This window comes from Phyllobates terribilis, unplaced genomic scaffold (assembly GCF_046119375.1).
Source record: "Phyllobates terribilis strain yellow unplaced genomic scaffold, ASM4611937v1 Scaffold_2__4_contigs__length_985480577, whole genome shotgun sequence".
NCBI lineage: Eukaryota > Metazoa > Chordata > Amphibia > Anura > Dendrobatidae > Phyllobates > Phyllobates terribilis.
This window is the reverse complement of record NW_027362762.1, coordinates 645,670,056-645,690,960: the sequence shown is the minus strand read 5'-3', so window position 1 is coordinate 645,690,960 and position 20,905 is coordinate 645,670,056. Positions and strand designations below refer to the sequence as shown.

Genomic DNA, 20,905 nt, shown 5'->3' with positions numbered 1-20,905 from the left:
GCTTTATTTATATTCTATATTTTGTGTACACCTATAATTTTCAAACTCCCCTGATGATCTCTTCTAATGGAGGGGGAAATGCGTAGGGAGGCTACATGTATATTTATGGGTAACTAACATTAGGCCACACTTGGGGACTGCCCTTGTGAGGGCGGGAGCAATACATGGGCACGACAGGGTATTGCCCAAAAAAAAAAACACCCCCCCTTATATCATATATTTTTTTTCTGCTCCTGCCTGATAAGCCTGAGAATGAGAGAGTGAACCTGAAAAATTGGAGAGACCAAACCTTTTTTTCCTTGAGCGCTGTTTAAACTAAGCATTTGCACTTTATATGGTCACAACATTTGTTGGTTTGTCAATTGGCCTCATGTCCTAGGTCTATTTTATAAAATATTATTAAAAGTTATATTTTAATTTAGAGTTTACCTTCTCCCTGCTGTACTCTATCAGAATCTACGGGTCCTCAGGCAGCACTGCATTAAAAACGGGCAGAAATCCATTAAGCAAATCACTGCATGAGCTCAGAAATACTTCCACAAATCATTGTCTGTGAACACAGTTCACCATCTAATCAGCAAATACAAGAGAAAGCTCCATCATGCAAATAAGACATCATATATTTACACAATCCTGAAACAAAACCATCTTTGAGTCAAAGCTCATTTAAAATGGACTGAGGCAAAGTGAAAAATAGTTTTTGGTACTGTGAATCAAAGTGAAATTCTTTATGGAAACCACAGACAGTGTCCTGCGGACTCGAGGAGAGGGGCCATCCAGCTTCTTATCAGCGCATAGGTCAAAAGCTTGAATATCCAATTGTATGGGGTGGCATTAGTGCCTATGGCATGGGAGCATATACAGTGCATTGTGAAAGTATTTGGCCCCCTTGAACTTTTCTACCTTTTACCACATTTCTGGCTTCAAACATAAAGATATAAAATTCTAATTTTTGGGGGAAGAATCAACAACAAGTGGGACACAATCGTGAAGTGGAACGAAATTTATTGGATGTTTTAAACTTTTTAAAAAAAATAAAAACTGAAAAGTGGTGCGTGCAATATTATTCGGCCCCTTTACTTTCAGTGCAGAAGTTCAGTGAGGATCTCAGTATGATCCAATGTTGTCCTAAATGACTGGTAATGATAAATAGAATCCACGTGTGTGTAATCAAGTCTCCGTATAAATGCACCTGCTCTGTGATAGTCTCAGGGTTCTGTTTCAAGTGCAGAGAGCATCATAAAGACCAAGGAACACACCAGGCAGGTCCGAGATACTGTTGTGGCGAAGTTTAAAGCCGGATTTGGATACAAAAAGATTTCCCAAGTTTTAAACATCTCAAGGAGCACTGTGCAAGCGATCATATTGAAATGGAAGGAGTATCAGACCACTGCAAAACTACCAAGACCCGGCCGTCCCTCTAAACTTTCATCTCGAACAAGGAGAAGACTGATCAGAGATGCAGCCAAAAGGCCCATGATCACTCTGGATGAACTGCAGAGATCTACAGCTGAGGTGGGAGAGTCTGTCCATAGGACAACAATCAGTCGTACACTGCACAAATCTGGCCTTTATGGAAGAGTGGTAAGAAGAAAGCCATTTCTCAAAGATATTCATAAAAAGTCTCATTTGAAATTTGCCACAAGCCACCTGGGAGACACACCAAACATGTGGAATAAGGTGCTTTGGTCAGATGAAACGAAAATCAAACTTTTTGGCCACAATGCAAAACGATATGTTTGGCGTAAAAGCAACACAGCTCATCACCCTTAAAACACCATCCCCACTGTCAAACATGGTGGTGGCAGCATCATGTTTTGGGCCTGCTTTTCTTCAGCAGGGACAGGGAAGATGGTTAAAATGGATGGGAAGATGGACGGAGCCAAATACAGGACCATTCTGGAAGAAAACCTGATGGACTCTGCAAAAGACCTGAGACTGGGATGGAGATTTATCTTCCAACAAGACAATGATCCCAAACATAAAGCAAAATCTACAATGGAATGGTTCAAAAATAAACGTATCCAGGTGTTAGAGTGGCCATGTCAAAGTCCAGACCTGAATCCAATCGAGAATCTGTGGAAAGAGCTGAAAACTGCTGTTCACAAACGCCCTCCATCCAACCTCAATGAGCGCGAGCTGTTTTGCAAGGAAGAATGTGCAAGAATTTTTTCCAATGAAAGTGAAAACAAAAACAAAACTAGGTTTCAACTTTTTAATTGTGTTTTATGTTCTGTTGGGAATAACATCTGGCTATACAAGATTTCCATGTCATTGCATTCTTATTTTGTTTGCAATTTACATAGTGTCCTTAATTTTTTGGAATTGGGGTTGTATATTTGATACAATTTTTGATACACTTGTCTTGAGGTCAGCAATGGAGACCTTCAATGTTTAGTATGCTTCTTACTTTACAAACTGAAATCTCATTGCTTGCTGCCATCAAATCTTGCTGAAGGTCTTTTGCAGTCACTCGAGGGTTTTTGACCAACAGCCTCCCGGAAATCTGTTACACAGTGATAGCATCCTCTTTTTTCCATGTCCAGTTAGTGTAGCTAGTGTGAACCAAATGATACACTATAAATCTATAAACAAATAAAGTATATTCTTTATTTACATGAATAAATGACTGGACACAGATTAAAGACATTTTATCAACAAGCTTACACAAAAATGGTGAAGGGACATATACACTGCTCAAAAAAATAAAGGGAACACTTAAACAACAGAATATAACTCCAAGTAAATCAAACTTCTGGGAAATCAAACTGTCCACTTAGGAAGCAACACTGATTGACAATCAATTTCACATGCTGTTATGCAAATGGAATAGACAATAGATGGAAATTATTGGCAATTATCAAGACACCCTCAATAAAGGAGTGGTTCTGCAGGTGGGGACCACAGAGCACATCTCAGTACCAATGCTTTCTGGCTGATGTTTTGGTCACTTTTGAATGTTGGTTGTGCTTTCACACTCGTGGTAGCATGAGACGGACTCTACAACCCACAGAAGTTGCTCAGGTAGTGCAGCTCATCCAGGATGGCACATCAATGCGAGCTGTGGCAAGAAGGTTTGCTGTGTCTGTCAGCGTAGTGTCCAGAGGCTGGAGGCGCTACCAGGAGACAGGCCAGTACACCAGGAGACGTGGAGGGGGCCGTAGGAGGGCAACAACCCAGTAGCAGGACCGCTACCTCCGCCTTTGTGCAAGGAGGAACAGGAGGAGCACTGCCAGAGCCCTGCAAAATGACCTCCAGCAGGCCACAAATGTGCATGTGTCTGCACAAACGGTTAGAAACTGACTCCATGAGGGTGGAATGAGGGCCCGATGTCCACAGATGGGGGTTGGGCTCACAGCCCAACACCGTGCAGGACGCTTGGAATTTGCCACAGAACACCAAGATTGGCAAAGACACCACTGGCGCCCTGTGTTCTTCACAGATGAAAGCAGGTTCACACTGAGCACATGTGACAGACGTGACAGAGTCTGGAGACACTGTGGAAAGCGATCTGCTGCCTGCAACATCCTTCAGCATGACCGGTTTGGCAGTGGGTCAGTAATGGTGTGGGGTGGCATTTCTTTGGAGGGCCGCACAGCCCACCATGTGCTTGCCAGAGGTAGCCTGACTGCCATTAGGTACCGAGATGAGATCCTCAGACCCCTTGTGAGACAATATGCTGGTGCGGTTGGCCCTGGGTTCCTCCTAATGCAGGACAATGCCAGACCTCATGTGGCTGGAGTGTGTCAGCAGTTCCTGCAAGATGAAGGCATTGAAGCTATGGACTGGCCTCCCCGTTCCCCAAACCTGAATCTGATTGCGCACATCTGGAACATCATGTCTCGCTCCATCCACCAACGTCACGTTGCACCACAGACTGTCCAGGAGTTGGCGGATGCTTTAGTCCAGGTCTGGGAGGAGATCCCACAGGAGACCATCCGCAACCTTATCAGGAGCATGCCCAGGCGTTGTAGGGAGGTCATACAGGCACGTGGAGACCACACACAATACTGAGCCTCATTTTGACTTGTTTTAAGGACATTACATCAAAGTTGGATCAGCCTGTAGTGTGTTTTTCCACTTTAATTTTGGGGGTGACTCCAAATCCAGGCCTCCATTGGTTAATAAATTTGATTTCCATTGATGATTTTTGTGTGATTTTGTTGCCAGCACATTCAACTTTGTACAGAACAAAGTATTCAATGAGAATATTTCATTCATTCAGATCTAGGATGTGTTATTTGAGTGTTCCCTTTATTTTTTTGAGCAGTGTATATGTTACATCAAAATTCATGTGCTTAAGATTTCTTTCAATAACTATAAATAAAATAATGAATGGGAGTAAATGTGGTAACAGTACATATGCTGAAAAAAGTGCAAGTAAATGTGCACATACCAGGATAAAATAAGTTTAGTGCATTTTATTTCTTTTGAAATAATATTTATACAAGTATGATTAAAAAAAAAAATTGTATTTATATCATGAGATTGACAATCGCCTTAATAATATGCATTAGTGCAAAAGTCAGTACATAGAGGTGAATATCAGGATACAATTAACTATTAAACAAAGAATTGTACAGTAAAAAGACTAGTAAACTGCCCGCCAACATGAGTTTCGGACCCCACGTCTTCACTGAAATTCGCGTTGGAGGGTGTGGTGGAAAACATTTATTTAGCATAGACACGGTGTTAGCACATTTGCACACATTCATTATTATATTTATTGAAATTCCATAACCATATTAATGTTGAGGTAGACTATATGTATTTTGTACATTGGCTGTGTCCTTCCACCTTATTTGTGTTTTTTTTTTTTATAAAATGTTCTGTTTATTATATGATTTTTAATCTGTTTGTGTGCAGTCACTTATTTAGGAAGTTTTCACTGTTGCTTTGCAGCGCTGGGGTCCTGAGTTCAAATCCCACCAAGGACAACATCTGCAAGGAGTTTGTATGTTCTTGTGGGTTTACTCCGGGTTCTCTGGTTTAATCCTACACTCTAAAAGGATATACTGATAAGGAATTTAGATTGTGAGCCCCAATGGGGACAGAGATGCTGATGATTGTAAAGCGCTGTGGAATTATTGGTTCTATATAAGTGAGTAAAATTTATAAATTAATAAAGTATATTCTTTATTTATTTCTAGCGTATCATTTGTTTCACGCTGGGCTGCTGTAGGTGTTTTATATATTATTGGTCCAAAAGAAAAAATAAAAGTTACAAAATAAAAATGGTAATATTTTTAACATCAACATGCCCATATATTTTTTAATTTTTTTTTTTTAACATGGACACCTGGAAAAATTGTAAAAATGCAACTCAACACTTCACACATGCAATTTTGTGTCCAAGATATATTCTTCACAAAAAAAAACAAAAAGTGTTTAACAACTGACACTATCAACGTTAAACTGTGTAAACAGTAGTTACAAATTTGACAAAAAGAAATGTGAAACAATATGAATTAGTTGACTCCCTTTTTCCCAATCTGAAAAGAAACGGGAGAAGCATATTTAGAATAAAGGAGTCTGTAAAAAAAAAAAAAAAAAAAAAGAAAGGCAGCACCAGAATTGCTGTTTTTCCAACAACAACAAAAAAAATGCAATAAAAAAAAATGATCAAAATACTGAAAGTACCCAAAAATGGTACCAACAAAACTACAGCTCACCATGCAAAAAATCAAGTTCTCACCCAGGCATTTTGGCATTGCCATAATCCTACTGACTAGTAGAATCAAGTTTCCAGGTCATTTTACTGCAAAGAGAACACAGTAAAAACAAAACACAAAAAAAAAAAAAAATGACAGAACAGTAGATGGAAAAATAAAAGTTGTCTAAGTGGAAAAAGGAAAGGAAGAAGTGAAATTACAATAAAAAAATAAATAAAATATGGATGTGTCCTTCAGCGGTTAAGCTGTAAATTTCAAGAAGATAACCTGTAAAAAATAAATAAAACTGGGGATTACCCACTTTGAAAAAATGAGTGCACCCCTATACTCTATATATCTTGCAAGCAGACAATCTGACAACCACTTCCAGCTTCAATTAAATTTTTGAGAGACCGCCATCAAGTAAAAAAAATGTATTAAAAACATGAATTTGGGCTAAAACTCATCAAGAAGCAAAAGTTTATATACATTTTACAAATGTAAAAATAATAAATCAAGATGTACAAAGATCATATACACACACGTGGTCAAAATTGTTGGTACCCCTTGTTTAATGAAAGAAAAACCCACAATGGTCACAGAAATAACTTGAATCTGACAAAAGTAATAATAAATTAAAAATCTATGAAAATGAACAAATCAAAGTCAGACATTGCTTTTCTGCTTCCACTGAATTAAAAAAAAAATTAAACTCATGAAATAGGCCTGGACAGAAATGATGGTACCCCTGAAAATAATGTGACAAAAGGGACATGTTAAATCAAGTTGTGTCCACTAATTAGCATCACAGGTGTCTACAATCTTATAATCAGTCAGTGGGCCTGTATATAGGGCTACAGATACTCACTGTGCTGTTTGATGACACGGTGTGTACCACACTCAACATGGACCAGAGGAAGAAAAGGAAAGAGTTGTCTCAGGAGATTAGAAAGAAAATTATAGAAAAGCATGTTAAAAGGTAAAGGTTATAAGACCATCTCCAAGCAGCTTGATGTTCCTGTGACTACAGTTGCACATATTATTCAGAAATTTAAGATCCATGGGACTTGTAGCCAACCTTCCTGGACGTGGCCGCAGGAGGATAATTGATGACAAATCATAGAGTCGGATAATACGAATGGTAACAAAAGAGCCCAGGATAACTTCTAAAGAGATTAAAGGTGAACTTCAAGCTCAAGGAACATCAGTGTCAGATCACACCATTCGTCGTTGTTTGATCCAAAGTGGACTTCATGGGAGACGACCAAGGAGAACACCATTGTTGAAAAAAAAATCATAAAGCCAGACTGGAATTTGCCAAACTACATGTTGACAAGTCACAAAGCTTCTAGGAGAATGTCCTATGGACAGATGAGACAACAATGGAAGATTTTGGCAAGGCACATCAGCTCTATGTTCACTGGTGGAAAAATGAAGCATATCAAGAAAAGAACACTGTCCCGACTGTGAAACATGGAGGAGGCTCTGTTATGTTCTGGGGCTGCTTTGCTGCATCTGGCACAGGGTGTCTTGAATCTGTGCAGGGTACAATGAAATTTCAAAACTATCAAGAGATTCTAGAGAGAAATGTGCTGCCAGGTGTCAGAAAGCTTGGTCTCAGTCGCACGTCATGGGTCTTGCAACAGAATAATGACCCAAAACACACAGCTAAAAACACCCAAGAATGGCTAAGAGGAAAACATTGGACTATTCTGAAGTGGCTTCTATGAGCCCTGACCTAAATCCTATTGAGCATCTTTGGAAAGAGCTGAAACATGCCGTCTGGAAAAGGCAACCTTCAAACACGAGACAACTGGAGCAGTTTGCTCATGAGGAGTCGGCCAAAATACCTGTCGAGAGGTGTAGAAGTCTCATTGACAGTTACAGGAATCGTTTTTGATTGCAGTGATTGCCTCAAAAGGCTGTTCCAACAAAATATTAAGTTAAGAAGAACCATCATTTCTGTCCAGGCCTATTTCATGAGCTTAATTTTTTTTTTCTTCTGTGGAAGCAGAAAAGCAATGTCTGACTTTCATTTGTTCATTTTCATAGATTTTTAATTTATTATTACTTTTGTCAGATTCAAGTTATTTCTGTGACCATTGTGGGTTTTTCTTTCATTAAATGAGGGGTAACAACAATTTTGACCACGAGTGTAATTATGTAAACCATCAGAAGCTTGTGCTCTTAAGCAATGGTGAAAGAGGCCAATGCAACATTTGGCTGTCATTCAAACATGTTAAAGATGTATACTGCACCCCGCGAACAGCTTAAAACAACAGCGCATGTACAGCAATACAACCTCATTTTAACACAAACACCTTCATGAACCTTTGCATCAAACAAGGATCATAACCAGAAATTACTCAGATATTCAAATTTGTGTCTATAAAGCAAAATCAGGCAAATCCCACATAAGAAATATGTACCTGCAAGATTAGGAGTTCACACACCGCACAAGTCTGCAACCACAAAAAGACAAACTGATTACCGTTTGTACCATCTTTCATGAGTGTATTAGACATTCTCTATTGATAATCATTATCGCTATGATGCAGCATGTATTTTACACTAATGATTGGAGAGAGACTGCATAAAATATATAAACTTTATTGGTGCTTATGTATTGTGAGCGTTTGGTGCAACTTCTGACGCTGGGATCTGGTAAGCATCTAGATTATGGTATCAATAAATTGCCTACTTAGGTGCAGGGTGGATTACATGAGCAACTGCTTCTTCTCACTCCTTTTCCTGGGAGTGACGATCATGGACCAAGTATGCTCTGGTAAAGAGGAGGGAGGGTGATCACAAACTGTGCTCCATGCTGCTCCCAGGGGGTCATGTACAGTATAACTGGATTCTCACAGGGAACATTTTATCCCAATTTTTTTTGTGCAATTTCACATACAGCAGGTTGTTTCTGTTTTGTCAGATAGCACTTGGACCAATGTTATACTATAGGGCAGTGCAGATCTTCATTTTTTTTTCTACAGGCCAAATCACGCTGTAGAAAAAAAAAAATAAAATTGCAGCATGCTGTGACTGGCTCCATAAATCAGATCACGCGCACCCATTCAAGTATATGGGTGGGTGTAAAACACGGGACTGCACTCGGATGTCATCTGAGTGCAGTCAGATTTACATGGACACAGACAATAGAGAAGATGGAGAAACTAAGTTCTCCATCTTCTACGCATCAGTGATATGATTTTCTCTTTCGAGAGAATCGGATCACAGTAAACTGACACTCAGCACACTCATAGGTCCATCTTCTCCTTCATATTGGGGGAGCGTAAAAGAAAAACGTTGACAAAGAAAATGGGGGCGGGAGTCACTGCAACTGGCTGTATCTCAGTCCTAGCTTTCAAACAAGACCTAGATTGCTATATGATATCTAGGCTTTAGTAGCCAGGGCACATCTTATACATTCTAGGAAACTGATGTGCCTCTCTGCAGGGTTAAAATAGGATGCCACACAATGGCTTTCCATGGATTTTTTTTCCAATACAACAAAAAAAGACCACAGGATGAATCTGAATCCAGTTTTAACCCCTTCCCAACCTTGGATGTACGTCATGTCCCTGCCTTTCATGTGGGCTCTGGGGCTGAGCCCGCATCTTTCCCGGCACCTGCCAGCTGATCTGATCAGCTGTCATGTGCCTCTAACAGCTGCGGGTGGATCTACTGTAAAAATCCCCCCACAGCTGTTAAGTTAAATTCCACTGTCACGCAGTCGAGAAGAGCGTCATAAGTCCCGCCCTGTTAGGTGATCGCGGGGCGCCGATGGGCTGTCATGACAGCCAGGGGTCTGCTGGGGTGCCTGTCATTGTAAATCTCCAGTGGCCAGCGTACATAAGCGATCATGATTTGTGCTACGCCTAGCAGGACTGAAGCCCTGCTAGGTATAGCACAGGCGATTGGATGATAGCAGCTCCAAGTCTCCTAAGGAGACTATTGAAGCCAGAAAAAAAATACATTTTTTAAAAAATATTAACCCCCCCCCCCCCCCCCACCCACAAATGTTCAGATCATCCCCCATTTGCCCCATTCAAAATAAAACAATTAAAAAAAAAAATATGCCTTCAGAAATGTCTGATCTACCAAAATATAAAAGTACATTAATCTGATCGATAAACTGCGTAATGAGAAACAAGTTTTTTTGGCTGTTTGGCTGCCGCAATATTGTAATAAAATGCAATAACAGATCAAAATATCGTATCTACCCCAAAATGGTATCAATAAAAACGTCAGCTCGGCGCACAAATAAATAAGGCCTCGCTCAGCCCCAGATCATGAAAAATGGAAACTTTTTTTCTTACAAATTTCGGATTTTTTTTCACCACTTAAATAAAAAAGAACCTATACATGTTTGGAATCTGCATACCCGTACTGACCTGGAGAATCATAATGGGAGGTCAGTTTTAGCATTTAATGAACATGGTAAAAAAAAATATATATATATATTGTGGAATTGCACTTTTTTGCAATTTCACCGCACTTGGAATTTTTTTGCCCATTTTCCAGTACATTATTATGGTGTCATTCAAAAGTACAACTTGTCTCACAAAAAGCAAGCCCTCACGATAGGAGGAAAAGAGAAAAAAAATCCACCGTATCAAATACATAAAATTAATTTCCACATAAAGGGGAACAAAACTGAAAATGTATGTTAGTGGTTCTTTGTGGTTGTAGAAGAAAAAAATTAAAAAGACATTTCCTTTTTTTACGTTTTAAATGTTCCCAGATATCAGAGAAAAAAAAAAAGAAAGGAAAAGATATATAAATAAGCCCACATGTAACAGGAAAAAAATAAAAAAATAAATGTGCCTGGTGAAGAACGGGGGAAAAATGGTCTGGTCTTGAACTGTATGAAATGAGTTTGTATAAGGGCCCATTCACAGATCAGCATTTCGCGTACAAGTTCTATCCATGTGTTTGCTGGATAGAACTTGTGCCCATTATAAGTCTATAGGGCTGACCACATGTCTGTGCAGTTCTGTGGACCGAGTGATCAACACTAACAAGGAAACATGTCCAAATTAGATTGGAGTCACTGGATCAAACTTGACAATGAAAGTCTGTGGGCCAGTGAGAAAAAAAGAAAAAATGGACAGCACTCGGATGACATCCAACTGCTGTCCGTTTTTCACCGACTGACAGGAGAAGCTTGAGAAAGCTCTACTTTTTTTTGGTTTTGGATACGAGCAAAATTGATGCAACCGATGGTAAAAAACAGACACACCGACCAAACACTGATGAAAAATCATTGATATCTGAATGAGGCCTAAGACCATGTTCACACATTCAGTCATTCAGTATTTGGTCAGTATTTGTAAGCCAAAACCAGGAGTGGGTGATAAATACAGAAGTGGTGACGGGTTTCTATTATACTTTCCTCTGACTGTTCCACTCCTGGTTTTGGCTTACAAATATGATGTAAAATACTGACCAAATACTGAAAGTGTGACCGTGGCCCAAGAGGAACACAGGAGCCCTTTAAAAAGGATTTACACATAAATTATGCAATGTCTCCGGTATATAATTTAAAATGTAGAATTCAATAAAACTTAAATACTACAATAAGGTATTGGAAAAAGATATTGTGCGTGCATCCAGCCACAAATCTGTATATTTGGTGAACTGAAGGGACTTACAGCCACTATGCAGTAAGGTTTCATTACTTGTGCATGTACCAGATTAGTCCCTTACAGCTGGAAGTGCAGGTGGCACTGATGTACTTACTTCTACAGGCAGAAGGTACGGTCTATATGTATAGTTTATTTCTCTGTAAACATTACAAGTCATAGTGTTCTCACTAATAAAGTGATCTTTCAGTTCAGTACAGTTTGAGGAAGTTATTCACATTTACCAAGGGAAGTAGAAAAGGGCACAGTTGGGTAGTATAAAACAACGTAGGAAATACTGACGTGAAATAGTATAAAAAGAGGTTTGTTTTGCACCATTATTAGCAGGTAATATTTGTGCAAACATCTATTGTGTAACGCACAAATGGAGTATCACAGATAAGTAAAGCTGTATGTTATTGTGCAGATTATGGGAAGTCACCCCAAAGTAGTAAGTTTATCAATTAAATCATCAATTGTGTATACAAGAAGTTTGATGTCATCCTTTTCACTCATCCGATGTAGGCCATGTTTGCGGAGAATGACGTCTACATCAGTGCCGAGTACACGGTCAGCGATCTGCATAGATACATGCCATGGGACATCCTCATCTTTCATGCCATGGATGAGCCGGACAGGAGAAGTTATGGGTATAGGGCTATTTAACAGGCAGTGATTTTCAGCTTCTTTAATGAAAGAGTAAGGTATAGTATAAAAGCCCTCTTCACTGTATTTGGAGGCAAGTTTCCATTCACCCATATCCTCAGCAGCTTTCTTCTCCTGATAATAGAAAAGAAATTCATTAAATTATCAGAATTTGATTTTCTTTGCTCTGCGTTGGTAACATGGTGCCATATTTTGTATCCATAGGTCCTGATAATCACATGTAATATCAGCTACCAGTTATAATAAAGCACAAATTACAACATGTGCAAATATTTGAAATGTATCGACTTGTATTTTCTCAACATTTCCAATACAAAAGGTCACAAAAATAAGCTTCTATAAACATGACATGTCCAGAAGGTATACCTCTAGTGGAAGTTGGTTAAATACTGTAACAAAGTGGTCGGCAGCAGGGGCAACGCCAACAAGAGCTGCAATCTTCTCGGGCCGGGCAAGCGCAGCAAGTAGCATAAGCCATCCTCCCATGCTGGAGCCAACTAGTATCTGAGAACATGAAAAGGAGGACACATGTTCACATCATTTGTTTTATTGCTGTTTGACCCACATCAACCAAGTAGTCTGACAGTTGTTCGCATACATTGTTCCATAAAGGCAGGCAGTTTTGTCTTTGAGTTGTAGTCCTATGTTTCTGTGAATGAGAAAAGTTGGTCTACTCTGCCTCAAACTTTTAATAAAAGGTTTTCACACCTAGTAATACAGATTAAACTATTACATTCTGAAATCCTGCACACAGTAGCCCATCTATCATATGGACTAGTATCTATTGTTTATCCAAATTCTTTCCTGAAAGTTTGTATGGCTCAAACAGTTCAATGTTAACAGAAAAATAAGTCCCACTTATACACAGTGAAACGTCTTTTGTGCCACCACTTTGTTTTAAAAATACGTGTTCTTCTCACTTTCCATTGATTGGCCCTTAGAAAATCACTTGCTGTGTGTTGGTGTGGCGTCATTTCATGGGTGAGAATTCACAGTATACACACAAGATTTTTCTTCAAAAGTAGTAATCAGTAAGAAAAGGTCTCAAGCAAAATTCATGGAACCTAACCTGGGGGCCTTCAGACACATCATCCAAAATCGAGAGTACATCTTTCTTCCATTTCCCAATACTGCACTCTTTCATATTGCCCTCGGAGCTTCCACATCCAGTGTAATCAAACCTGAAAATACAAAAACAGAGAAATACTGCCTTTTTTGAGGTGGTGGAGGGGGGTTGGTGATCCCCTTCCAGTAAATACTTTTCTTATGGGACCAGAACTGATATTTTGAACTGGACCTACATAAATGATTTAGTGTTTGGTGTTTTTATATCTAGAATTACATTGTAAATTACTTTTACAGATGAGTCCAATCAGGTTATTATATTGTCCTTGGTAGCAGAATGAAAAGTCCAGTATATGCTGGTGGAACTTCACCTGAACTTATCCAGATGAGCATCAAGTATATGGATCCAAAGGGAATCTGTCAGCAGGTATTTGCTATGTAATCTGACAGCAGTATGAGGTAGGGGCAGAGACCCTGATTCCAGGGATCATTTCCTTTACTGGGTGCAGCAGTAATAATAGTCACAGTTTTCTCTGCTGTAAAGCTGAGATGTTGAGCTGTGTATATCTCCATCCACACCACAGCTTTCTGTGTACAGTGTACGGTGACAGAGCTGCTAATCAGTGCTGGGGGTGGGAATGGATACACGAGTCCAGTTTTCCTTTAGTGATATTCATCTGCTTATAAAACACTGATTGTATTGAAACAGCAAAAACACAGCCCAGTAAATGACACGTCGCTGGAATGAGGTGGCAACAACCTAGTGGTGACAGATTCCCTTTAAGGGACATCTTGTAGCCAACTGTGCTATACTTCTTCAGACTCTTAACCAGGTCCACAGTTTGTTGCTTCTTGTGATTACCCAGGAAACCTCAAAACTACTCTTACAAAGCAATCTCAAGCCACTTTTCTGGTTACTAGTGAGCTATAGGCCACCAGGCCTACCTGTGGTACTGTACCTAGGTGTCCATGCTGTCTAAAATAAAAGAGAAACTTGGCAAAACTGCTATTTTATAGTTTCTGATGCATTTTGAAACATACAATCTTGCTCCTCACTTTCTGCAAACAAAACATATTTATATATATATATATATATATATATATATATATATATATATATATATATATATATATATATATATATATATATATATATATATACATACATACACACACACACAAGTATACATACATAAAATATAAATGTATAGTGAATAAAGGGGTTGTCTGGCCTTAGGCCAGAAGTGCTAACTAGTGAATCCTCACTTTCTGAGGTGCCAGCAAGTATGTGATCTGCATACATACGGTCACGTGCTGACTAAATGTGCGCAACCTTGCTAAATGTAAGAGAATTAAGCAAGGCCAAACAAGTCTAGTCGAATGTGGCCAGAAGTATGCAAATCATACACTTGCAGTCACATGACCGCCCCCAGAGAATCCTTACAACGCGAGCGCGTTTGGTATACATTTTCTAATGAAGAATAAGTTGAATTCAGAAAGAAAGTGCATTAAAAAAAAATAAAAAATCTGTGCACAAGTGTCAATAACCTTTTTAAAAAAACAACAAAAAAAACACTTGTATGGTGTTTTTATTGGTGTTACCGTATAAATGAGTGTCCAAGAGATTTGCAAAAGTCTTCAAGGGCCACAGCTTTCTGAGCATTCATATCTGAGGCAAAACCAGGCAAGAAAATGACTCCAGGACTTTTGCCTTTTAGCTTCTGGTAAGCCAACTTTGGCAAATCATTGCGTGCCAAGTACTGAATAGATGATTTAAATCGGCAAACTGGAGAGAAACAGAAAGAAACTCAAAGACAAGTAAGAAAATGCAAACAAAAAAAACTGCACTGATCTATACATACCGTATATACACTCTTTATAATAAAAAAAACAGTTTTTTTTTTCATGCAAAAAGAAAAAAGACAAATCATTTTGACGGAGATAATAAAATAAGAATACTAAAATAATGTGGTTGCATAGGTGTGCACACTCTTATAATTGGTGATGTGGTTGTGTTAAGAATTAGTCAATAACATGGAATCTCATGATTAACAGTAGGTAATATACACTCCCTGACAGAAGTTATGTCGCTTATCCATGTTATGTGAATAAAAGCTTATAACCTGACGTTAAATTCATCCATTGGTTTTATAAATTACTCTTTTGAAAGCTGAAACCCTCCCAAATTTGGTTTAGGTTAAGAAAATAAATTGCCATCAATGCTGAAATATTGATCATTTAATAAACACAGAATGGTCAGATTTTGGCAAGACAAAAGTTTTGTCGCCTGGTCATATAATGCACCCAATCCTAGTTTACATCCTCACCAGTGATCAGTAAATGATTGGTTAATTAGTGGGCGTGTATAAAAAGAAACCCAGCACCCCAGACCTTCACTTGAACTGCAACTTGAGCTCTGACAACAAGCCAAAAATCCACCCTGCAACCAAAGCCTTGATTATCAAGAGGCTGAAGACCAGATGCACTGCAGAGGTGGCTGGCACCTTTAATGTGTCTCAGAGTCAAGTACAAAGAATTAAAAGAAGATTTGAAGAGACTGGAGATGTGTTTGACAAGCCCAGGTCCGGCAGACCCCGCAAGACAACTGCTCAGGAGGAACGTTTGTTGGTTAGAAAATCCAAAGCAAGCCCCTCTTCCACTGCAGCAGAGCTCCAACAGGCCTGGTCACCTCAAGTCCCTGTGTCAACTAGAACAGTTGGTAGGTCCCACAGCCTGCTAAACAGATGGACGCTGGAAAAGTGGCAGAAGGTGGATTTCTCTGATGAATCTTCAGTAGAATTACACCACAGCCGCCGCAAATACTGCAGGAGACCTACTGGAGCCCGTATGGATCCAAAATACACCCAGAAAAGTTACATTTGTTGGTGGAAAGATCATGGTCTGGGGTTACCTTCAGTATGGGGGTGTGCGAAACATTTGCAAGGCGGAAGGTAATATCAATAGCCTAAAATATCAAGAAGTATTAGCTACCTCTTACATTCCAAATCATAAAAGGGGTCAAATTGTGCAGTAGGATGGTGCTCCATCTCATACATCCATCTCTACAACAAAGTTCCTCCAGGCAAAAAAGATCTAGGTGCTCAAGGACTGGCCAGCCCAGTCACCAGACATGAACATCACTGAGCATGTTTGGGGTAGGATGAAAGAGGAAGCTTGGAAGACAAAACCAAAGAATCTAGATGACCTCTGGGAGGCATGTAAGACTGCATTCTTTGCTATTCCTGATGACTTCATTAATAAATTGTATGAATCATTGTTGAACCGCATGGATGCAGTCCTTCAAGCTCATGGAAGTCACACAAAATATTAAATATGACTAATAACCGCACAACTTCATTCACCAATGTTATGCAACATATATTTGTATTTTAAGATAATTATTTGTTTGAATATCACATTACTTTCTGTGGGCGACAAAATTTGTCTTGCCAAAATCTGACCATTCTGTGTTCATTAAATGATCAATATTTCAGCATTGATGCCAATTTATTTTCTTAACCTAAACGAAATTTGGGAGGGTTTCAGCTTTCAAAAGAGTAATTTATAAAACCAACAACATGGACAAACGATCCCATTATTGGAAGTTATCAGTCAGGGGAAAGGTGCAATTTTTTTCCAAGGCTTTAGATATACCATGGAGCACTGAAGACCATCTTGAAGTGCCTTAAATTGGTGACATTACCTAGACCTGTCTGTCCCTCAGAAATTGATAAAAAGACAATAAAGAACATCGAGACTGCTAACTGGCTTTCAGCAACATTAAAGGGGTTGCAGGGATTTCTGGCAAGAATTTATTGTGCACTGCATGTGACAACAACCTTCCGTATTCTTCATATGTCTGGCCAGTGGGGTAGGGTGGCAAGACGGAAGCCATTCCTAACAAATAAAAACATCCAAGCCGGGCTATGTTTTGCCAAAACCTACATCAAGCCTGGGAAAAGAACGTGTGAAAACAAGTTATAGTCTGATGAGGCCAAGGTTGAACTTTTTGTCCATAATTCCAAAAGGTATGTTTGACCCAAAGCCAACACAGCACATCACCCCAAAAAACAAAACAAAAAAAACACTATACCCACGGTGAAGCATGGTGGAGGCAGCATTATGCTTTGGGGCTGTTTTTTGGTAATTGTTACTGGAGCTTTAGTCAAGGTGGAGGGAATACTGAATTCCAAATATCAGTTGATTTTAAATCAAAACTTTCAGGCCTCTGCTAAAAAAAAAAAAAAATAATAAAAGTATCAAGGGGAATTTCACCTTTCAGCGTGAGAATAACCATAAGCATGCCTCCAAATCAACAAAAATGGCTTCTCAGGAAGAACATCAACGTTTTGGAAAGGCCCAGCCAGGGCCCAGAACTGAATCATATTGATAATCTGTGGGTGGACCTGAGGAGGGTTGTACACAGGAGCTGCCCTCGCAATCTGACAGATTTGGAGCGCTACTGCAAGGAAGAGTGGGCAAAGATTGCCAATTCTAGATTAGCCATGCTAATAGACTCCTACAGAAAAGACAATGCATAAATTCAAAAGAAACTTCAACAAAGTATTATTTTAGGTGTATGCATATTTACACAACCAAATTACTTTAGTTCTTAATTTTTCGACCCAAAAAGGTTTCCGTTTGTTTTTCAATTAAATTAACTATAAGTGCCATTAAAAGGTGGAAAAAGATCTGAAATTATTTTACTTGGTATGTTTAACAAGACAAAAACCTGGCATTTTAAATCAGTCTTGCGTAGACTTTGTATATACATTGTAGATGTCTGCTCCTACATTCTGCTCATGGTGGGAGTCCTAAGGGTCAGATCATCACCAATCTACATTGTTTTGTCTATTCTAAAAGTTATCTTCATGCTGGATTTTTTTAATGACTGGTTTACAATGTAATTTTTTACAATTACAATATGTAGTCATTTGTATGTAGTTTTTTTGCTTTACCACTCTGTGCATTCATCCAAAAGATGTTTTACTGTGCTGAACCTAACAAGTCCGAATGATATATTTCCCGTTGGTGACCATCATGATACAAGCGATTCTGCCAAGCTTCCATACAGTATTCTCCCCTTTCACATGGGAATGTTTACATTATTCATTATATAACGCTACATTTACTTTGCTGTATGTCAGGAATATATCAGCTGCTCATAACTGGGACACAGTGTTGCCACAGGCACAATAATGGCTTTGTCGCAAATTGCTAGACAGATATAATACTGCTGTTTTCTTAAGTAATCACAATGCTCGGCTAAACGTTACAGTGAGACACATCTGATGAACTTTCATTATGATCTAGGAGGGTTGCAAATCCAAGTTATTGTAAAACTACGACTTATGGAAAAATAAGAATCACTTTGGAAAAAGGGGTCACAAGCAAGATGGCAAAACACTCCTCCATATAGTGGTGAAGGTGCCAGCAGCGGTCTGATAACAGGAATGAGATGGCAGGTGATTTTTCAGACATCATTTAAAGTGAACCTGTCAGTCCCCATGCCCTCCACCGCAGCAGCAGCGTCATTTTATTAATATCTCAACGCGTTTTCTTGATATTTTCTACCTAGTTTTTGTACACGTTTAAGCTTTTTTGGGGGAAGAATTTCCTTTTTTTTTTTATTTATTTATTTTTAAAATCCAATATCAATTAGTAAAATGATAACTTTTTTCTTTTTAGGCAAATATGATTCCAACTGCTCAGTAGTCTTCCCATTGACTTCCATAGTAAAGTGTGGATCGGCTACATAGCGGACATCACCTGAAGAATGGCTCACTCGCTTCCTTTTTTCTGTTCTGTGAAATCTGAAGCGGCTAAAATCTGCTCAAAAGCCTGAACAGGAGAACAAAGTCATTTTGCAATAGAATTGATTAGGCCTTTCAAGTGTTTTCTAAGAACAGCGGGGTAGGTTGAAAGCATACATTTTCCACAGGAACTCTGCATCTTTCCCATTGATAGCAACCTTGTCATTGCAAATGATGAGATCAGCAGGGGAAACGCAGCACATATTGTGGCATGGTGCAGATTTAAAGTCCACCATACATGTCAAGCGTGTAGTAGAGGGTCTGATGGAAACCCAGACAGTGCGCACCATAAAAGGAGCATTATTCAGCTGGATTGTCATCAATTTGACATTTACAAGGGAAAATACAGTTTCCGATGTTAATAACCACAGATGAGTGGCCCAGAGTCATTTAACCCTTTGATGCCCATTTTCGTGCCCTTTAGATCATTTTTTTTGCAGCTGCCTTTAAGTGTATTGACATCAGGGCCGCATTGTATTTTATTACTGTGATTATTTCCACTTGTTATTAAAATTGTAAATCACAAATAAACTTTGCAGTGGACGGTAGCAGCCGGTGCACACGCTGCGGGAACGCCTACGTCTTGTCACAGAAACTTTTGGAACAAGTCTGTGAGGTGACAGAGGAATAGCACGGACATGGGAGCAGCTCCTCCCCCCAGTAATAACGCTCAGGTGACGCACCCATCATGAGAAGCAATGCTGAGCCCCTGGGGTAGCGCTCCCCGGGGTGAACAGTAGCCATGTAGCCGCGCGGGGCAGCCATACAGGACGTAATACCCCGTGCGCCACCTGGCGGCCACTCTCACCTGGACAGCGGCCGGCGACTCTGGGCTGCAGGATGGCCGCTTCATGCTTGCACAGACGCAGCGCCCAGGAGCGATGTCTGCCCAGCGCTATGAACGCCATATTTACACCGACTGGCTGAGCCCCGCCCACTGTGACGTACCCGGAAGCCTAGCACATGCCCTCTGGGGCACACGTCACAGGCTTGTGCGGCTGCAGTCCTGACCGTACTGCCTTATGTAACGGAGGCCACGAGTGACCTTAGCGTCTTCTGCGTCTCTGAGCGTTATTTTGGAAGTGCAGTTATCTCTATGGCAACTGCTGTGCTATACCCATCATTAGTCTGTCAGAACCAGTTGGCATGCAAAACAGCATATCTCCAGCAGGAAGAAATCCAGCCGCCAGGGGGCACTGCAGAGGCAGGCTTATTGCTGGTGGACGTACTCTCCGCAGCGCTCTCTATACTGCTCTTCTCAATAATGAACCTGCCACACCAAGATGGAATGGTGCAATGCTGGGACTCACAGGACTGATAGGTTATTGAGATGAACAACGAGAAATAAAATGTCCCAAACCTCACGCAGAACTAGACTAGTAATCTTTGCTATCCTGTACTATGCCCAGGGTGTCTATGGCCAGATTGCCCTCATATGTGCAGCGCCGCGGCGGACCCCCGGACCACTCCCCCAGCAGCGGCGGCGCACGGCCGCTACTTCTTTGGCTGGGCCAGCACTGCACTGTTAACTTCCCTGGGTTAGAGGTTATCTGCAACATGATCCCCATATAGTTATAATTCAAAATAGTGCTGACTACTAGGTTGCCACTCTGTTAGATCTACAGTGGTGGCCAAAAGTATTGGCACCCCTGCAATTCTGTCAGATAATACTCAGTTTCTTCCTGAAAATGATTGCAATCACAAATTCTTTGGTATTATTCTCTTCATTTAATTTGCTTGCAAGGAAAAAACACAAAAGAGAATGAAGCAAAAATCAAATCATTGATCATTTCACACAAAACTCCAAAAATGGGCCGGACAAAAGTATTGGCACCCTCAGCCTAATACTTGGTTGCACAACCTTTAGCCAAAATAACTGCGAACAACTGCTTCCGGTAACCATCAATGAGTTTCTTACAATGCTCTGCTGGAATTGTAGACCATTCTTCTTTGGCAAACTGCTCCAGGTCCCTGATATTTGAAGGGTGCCTTCTCCAAACATTTTGAGATCTCTCCACAGGTGTTCTATGGGATTCAGGTCTGGACTCATTGCTGGCCACCTTAGAAGTCTCCAGTGCTTTCTCTC

General features: G+C 40.0%; 1 protein-coding gene and 1 long non-coding RNA gene across 2 annotated transcripts; both read right to left on the bottom strand.

The window, feature by feature from the left end:
* Positions 1-4,406: 4,406 nt before the first annotated feature.
* On the bottom strand, positions 4,407-9,646 carry LOC141222335 (uncharacterized). Its single transcript, XR_012290128.1, has 2 exons — positions 8,081-9,646; positions 4,407-5,939 (listed from the first exon to the last, which is right to left on the bottom strand). It is a non-coding gene; the product is annotated as an uncharacterized lncRNA (long non-coding RNA).
* A 1,763-nt stretch (positions 9,647-11,409) lies between these two features.
* ABHD10 (abhydrolase domain containing 10, depalmitoylase) lies at positions 11,410-19,785 on the bottom strand. The gene is made up of 5 exons (XM_073666667.1): positions 19,628-19,785; positions 14,609-14,792; positions 13,011-13,122; positions 12,308-12,445; positions 11,410-12,055 (listed from the first exon to the last, which is right to left on the bottom strand). The coding sequence occupies exons 1-5, from the start codon at positions 19,725-19,727 to the stop codon at positions 11,714-11,716; spliced, it is 876 nt and encodes a 291-aa protein (XP_073522768.1). The 5' UTR covers positions 19,728-19,785; the 3' UTR covers positions 11,410-11,713.
* Positions 19,786-20,905: the final 1,120 nt, after the last annotated feature.

Coding starts and splice junctions, on each gene's coding strand:
- ABHD10 (XM_073666667.1), bottom strand. CDS start 19,727: ATGGCGTTCATAGCGCTGGGCAGACATCGCTCCTGGGCGCTGCGTCTG. Junction 14,793..19,627: donor AGTCGCCGGCCGCTGTCCAG/GTGAGAGTGGCC, acceptor GTTTCTCTCCAG/TTTGCCGATTTAAATCATCT. Junction 12,446..13,010: donor ATGTGTCTGAAGGCCCCCAG/GTTAGGTTCCAT, acceptor TCATGTTCTCAG/ATACTAGTTGGCTCCAGCAT.